This window comes from Enhydra lutris, unplaced genomic scaffold, assembly GCF_002288905.1.
Source record: "Enhydra lutris kenyoni isolate GAN:26980312 unplaced genomic scaffold, ASM228890v2 scaffoldscaffold68, whole genome shotgun sequence".
NCBI lineage: Eukaryota > Metazoa > Chordata > Mammalia > Carnivora > Mustelidae > Enhydra > Enhydra lutris.
Genome location: NW_019154152.1, coordinates 7,762,713 through 7,768,141, shown reverse-complemented (window position 1 = coordinate 7,768,141; position 5,429 = coordinate 7,762,713). Strand labels below are relative to the sequence as shown.

The window sequence follows — 5,429 nt, the reverse complement described above, 5'->3', positions numbered from 1 at the left end:
AAGATTCTCAGGGTGATTCAAGGGTGCTGGTGCCAAGGGGCAGAACATCAAAGATGGAAGGGAGGCGCTCTCTGGCCAGAGGTAACACACTTGGCGACCTGCTTGGTCGTGCTCTCCCCGCGCCTCCCTTCCCGAGTGGGAGGCCGAATGGAGTGCCAAGTGGGTCTGGAAGTTAGCTGCCCCAGGAATTTAGTCCAGGTTTGGAGAGTCGAGCCTTTCACCAGCCACACCACACTGCACCCACACACAACAGGTGCGTGGGCGGCTGCAGCGCCCTTCCACGGTTTAGATCGCAGGGAGCTTCCCTCCGCCCAGCGGCCCGCTCAGGCGCAGTCGCAGTTGGAGGCGGGGCGGGGAGGGGGCGGGGGGGGGCGGGGGCGGGTCCCGGGCGCGCTCGGTTCTCTCCACCTCCCCGGCTCTGACAGCACTCTTGGCAGCGGCGGCCATCAGCTGCTGGGGAGCAGAGGAAGAGGAAGGGGTGGAGCTGCTTTGCGGTTGGACGCGAAGCAGTCCCCCGACTGCAGCGGGGGCTAGTCAGCTGTCTCTGGCGCTGTTCGGCCCCTTGAGAGCCTGCGCCTAGACCGGCGGGACACGGACGGGCGAAGCGGCCTATCTAGGAACTCGGGCAATGCCCCGCCACGGAGTATCTCCCGGCCAGGGCCACCCTAGATCCGGCGGGGAGACGGAATCGGACCGGTCTCGGGGGTCCCCCAGACTGAGGCTCCTGTGGATAGGCCTGGCTCTGGCGTTGGCCCTGCCAGACTCCCTGGTTCTCTGGGCCCCTGCCGGGGCCCACCCTCTTCCCTCCCAAAGCCATCCCGCCAGATTCGGTCGCTTAGTGCCCCAGCTCCGCAACGCCTTTGGGTGGTGGAATCTCACCTGCCCAGTCTGCAAAGGCTTGTTCACCGCCATCGACTTTGGGCTGAAGGTGAGCGCTTAAAAGGGCTGTGATGGAGCAGCCAAGGGGAGCGCTGGTGGGGGCAAGGGCGAGGGAGGTGCTGGGCCTGGGGTCCTGAAGAGCAAACCTGATAGGGAGGCTGGCATCTATCTACAAGCCTTCACCGGATTTGCTGTCCTTTAGGGACACCCATGATTACATACCAGCACCACCTCCACTGTGACCTTGTGAAGAAAAGAAAGAGTGCAAATTGTGGGCCGGCCACTGTGCTAGCCATTTTATATAGATTAAATCAAACCTGTGAGGTGTTCATTACAGTTGTTATCTTCATTTTACAAATGATTAGAGTCTGGAAGAGGTGAAGTCCCTTGCATAAGGGCACACAGCTGGCTGCTAGGGGAAGGGCTGGGACTCCTTTCCCTGTACATCTGACACTGAATCACCTGTGCCATAAAGTTGGCACCTCTAATCCAGAGCACCAGGCCTTGTACCGGTTACTCAACAGGGACTTGAATTCAGAAACATCCAGGGGTGTGGGACTAGATAGTGATGTCTTGACCCTGATGGGATTATGATGAGTGCTAGTTGGTCAGTGAGCTTTGCAGTGTTCTCCAGGGCCTGCCCCAAACTATGGACAGACATACTACCCAGCCCAGATTTCAGGGCACTCTGCAGACAGTGCCTGAGGAAGCCAGCTGGGTAAGCAAAAGGCCTGAAATGCCACTGCCTCCTGAGGGGAGGAGGAAGTATTGGCCTGGTGCTGCCTGAGTCACAGGGCAGTGTCTGTGGGAGACAGAGAGTGCACTGAGGTCTCTTCACGGTGGCACTGAGACCAGCCTGGCCCCAGTTTGGAGATGGAGGTACAAAGGGTGGTAGCCAGGGTTTGGCCTGGCTCCTGTGTTGCCTCTGACCTCTCATCACTGGTTCTTCCCACTACAGAAGGAGCCCAGTGTGGCCTGGATGGGCTCCATGGCCACCAAGCTCTGCAAACTGCTGAAGATAGCACCGCCTACTGTGTGCCAGTCAGCTGTCCAGCTCTTTGAAGATGACATGGTGGAAGTGTGGACACGCTCAGTGCTGAGCCCATCTGAGGCCTGTGGTCTGCTCCTGGGCAACACCTGCGGGCACTGGGACATCTTCTCATCTTGGAACATCTCTTTGCCAGCTGTACCAAAGCCTTCCCCACAACCACCCAAACCCCCAGCCCCAGGCGCCCCTGTCAGTCGTATCCTCTTCCTCACTGACCTGCACTGGGATCATGACTATCTGGAGGGCACGGACCCTGACTGTGAGAATCCGCTGTGTTGCCGCCAGGATTCTGGCCTGCCACCTACCTCCCGCCCAGGTGCTGGATACTGGGGCGAGTACAGCAAGTGTGACCTGCCCCTGCGGACCCTGGAGAGCCTGTTGAGCGGGCTGGGCCCTGCTGGCCCCTTTGATATGGTGTACTGGACAGGAGACATCCCCGCCCACAACGTCTGGCATCAGTCACGTCAGGACCAGCTTCGGGCCCTGACCACTGTCACAGCCCTTGTGAAGAAGTTCTTGGGCCCAGTGCCTGTGTACCCTGCTGTGGGCAACCACGAGAGTACACCTGTCAATGGCTTCCCTCCCCCTTTCATAGAGGGCAATTACTCTTCCAGCTGGCTCTATGGGGCAATGGCCAAGGTGTGGGAGTCCTGGCTACCTGCTGAAGCCCTTCACACTCTCAGGTAGCTGAGGTCCATGGAAACCCAGGAAGAGAAATGTGGATGATAGGGAAGGGAGTAGAAGATCTGGGCATTACCTTTAACTATTCTATCATGAGTCAGCTCTCCTCACTGGCCCTCCCGCACCTCGGACCCTAGCTTCCATCCCTACCCTTATATCCAGACACCCTCCCTCACCGGGCTGACAGCATACCCTCTCCATGTCTTTGCTCATGTTGGCCCTCTCTAAAATGTTGGCACCCCCCATTTTAACATCCCAACTTTCCCAGGCCCAGATCATATTCCTTGTGAAGGGCCTTCCCATTCTAGCTCACTTATCTCTTCCCTGAACTCCTAGAGCCCTTAGCCTTCTGAGCCCCTTCATCTCAGTCACATGGGCCCTACAATCAGTACTGTTTTTTGGTCTTCAGCTGGAATGTGAGCTTCTTGTGCTCTTGTGGAAGTCTTGTGTGCCTCTGCCTTCCACCCAAATGCTTAGCACAGGACTGGGTGAGCAGGACCTGGATTATGAATGAGTGTTGATTTTCATATTCACTTTGTTTCAGAATTGGGGGGTTCTATGCCCTTTCCCCACGTCCTGGCCTCCGTCTCATCTCTCTCAATATGAATTTTTGTTCCCGTGAGAACTTCTGGCTCTTGATCAACTCCACAGATCCCGCTGGACAGCTCCAGTGGCTAGTGGGGGAACTTCAGGCTGCTGAGGATCGAGGAGACAAGGTGAGGGAAAGTGGTGAGAACATGGTGGAGTAGTTGCTGGTGGGGGTTGGGAAAGAAGCAGGCCCTTTGTGACCGGACTCCTGTCTAGAGCCAGAACACCTGTGAGCAGAGAAGCTTGGTTTTCTGAAGCTCCCAACAAGTGTTCCCTGGGAGTTCGGCTCCTGATCCCTCTTAGAAGCCCTTTCATCCACTCCCTGTCTCTGGCAAGCAATGCCGGCTGTTGTAGGAAATGAGTACCAACTTTTCCTGGCCAGGGCTGCCTGAACCCCTCCTTGTTCTGATGTTTGTTTGTTTGTTTGTTTACTTGTTTATTTATTTAAAAGATCTAATTGGCTTTATTGAACAACTCATGAATCAGGCAGCATCCCATCTAGCAAATAGAGGGGCATTATCCCTGATTACCTTCCTTAACTCTCCCTGCAGGTACATATAATTGGCCACATTCCCCCGGGGCACTGCCTGAAGAGCTGGAGCTGGAATTATTACCGAATAGTAGCCAGGTAGGAGGGAGGTGGAAAGAGGGGTGGATGAACAGCCTGAATGTTGGAAATTCCTTTCAGCATCTTATTCCTGCTGCTCCATTGGGGTAGAGAGGCTTCTTAGTTCAGTGTGTGAAGAAAGAAGCATCCCATCTCCCCAGATTTCCTCCCCATCCCTAGAACCTTCTGAATATAATTAGTGTCTTCTGGCAGGTATGAGAACACCTTGGCTGGTCAGTTCTTTGGCCACACCCACGTGGATGAGTTTGAAGTCTTCTATGATGAGGAGACCCTGAGCCGGCCGCTATCTGTAGCCTTCCTGGCACCCAGTGCCACCACCTACATCAGCCTTAATCCTGGTGAGTGAGGTGGAAGGGAGCTATTAGGATAGAGGAAGTTGGTGGGATTGAGAAAGCAGAAACAGACTTGGAGCCAAGGCTGGCAAAGAGCAGGTGGGACGTGAGACCCCTCCCGGGAGTGGCCTTGGCTCCTTCCCTCTCCAGTCAGTTCTCCCTCCTTGCAGGTTACCGAGTCTACCAAATAGATGGCAACTACCCGGGGAGCTCTCATGTGGTCCTGGATCATGAGACCTACATCCTGAACCTGACCCAGGCTAATGAACCAGGAGCCACGCCACACTGGCAGCGTCTCTATAGGGCAAGAGAAACCTACGGGCTGCCCAATGCACTGCCTGCCGCCTGGCATGACTTAGTGTATCGCATGCGGGGTGACACGCAACTATTCCAGACCTTCTGGTTTCTCTACCATAAGGGCCACCCGCCCTCAGAGCCCTGTGGCATGCCCTGCCGCCTGACGACTCTGTGCGCCCAGCTCTCTGCTCGCTCTGACAGCCCTGCTCTATGTCGCCATCTAGTGCCAGATGGAGGCCTCCCAGATGTCCAGAGCCTGCAGCCAAGGCCACCTTTCTGCTAGCACCCCCAGGGCCCAGAGCTGGGAAAGTGGAAATCTTAGAAAAGGAGCAAAAACCCCACATGATAGCTGTGGTAAGAAGTGCATCTGAGCCCCAAGCACACCAGGGAAACAGGACCTTCTTTCATGGAGCTGGTTTGGCTAGATAAAGGAGAAGGAGCAGCTGCTCTGCCTGGGCCCAGCATCTAAGCTGCCCTGGGACTACTGCCGTTCATGGCTGTGGAGCGAAGGTCTAAGTTGGCACTGCGCCAGCAGATCAGACAGGAGCTGTGCTGGCCAGCCAGGAACCCTGTACTGCTGCTGTCGCCTGGTTGCCAGGCTGTTAAAATAAAGATAAGAGACATGGACTCCAGACCCCTCTGTGACCGTCCCACTTACTTCTTTTAAAGCTGGGAGGGCAGGGCAGCTGAGTGGCTCAGTCGGTTAAGCCTTCGGACTCTTGGTTTCAGCTGGTATCATGATCTCAGGGTCGTGGGATCAAGCCTTGAGTGGGGCTCTGCTCTCAGAGTCTGCTTGGAATTCTCTCTCTGCCCCTCCCCCTGTGCGTCCTCTCTCTCTTTCTCAAATAAATTAATAAAATCTTTAAAAATAATAATAATAAAATCAGGGAGGGCACGGTGGCTTTGGGAATATGAGCCTAACTGAGGGGTCAGGGTACTGCAGGTGATGATGTAATGCAGGCACAGGAAGGCACAC

The 5,429-nt window shown here is 55.6% G+C and overlaps 1 protein-coding gene across 2 annotated transcripts; it reads left to right on the top strand.

Moving 5' to 3' along the window:
• Positions 1–442: 442 nt before the first annotated feature.
• On the top strand, positions 443–5,166 carry LOC111159436 (sphingomyelin phosphodiesterase 1). Of its 2 annotated transcripts, none has more exons than XM_022521900.1 (6): positions 443–928; positions 1,838–2,610; positions 3,153–3,324; positions 3,748–3,824; positions 4,017–4,162; positions 4,327–5,166. In XM_022521900.1, the coding sequence occupies exons 1-6, from the start codon at positions 629–631 to the stop codon at positions 4,734–4,736; spliced, it is 1,878 nt and encodes a 625-aa protein (XP_022377608.1). In that variant the 5' UTR covers positions 443–628; the 3' UTR covers positions 4,737–5,166. The 2 variants fall into 2 exon arrangements, with proteins under 2 accessions (XP_022377608.1, XP_022377609.1); XM_022521901.1 differs by having other exon boundaries at positions 534–928; positions 1,841–2,610.
• The last annotated feature ends 263 nt before the right edge of the window (positions 5,167–5,429 follow it).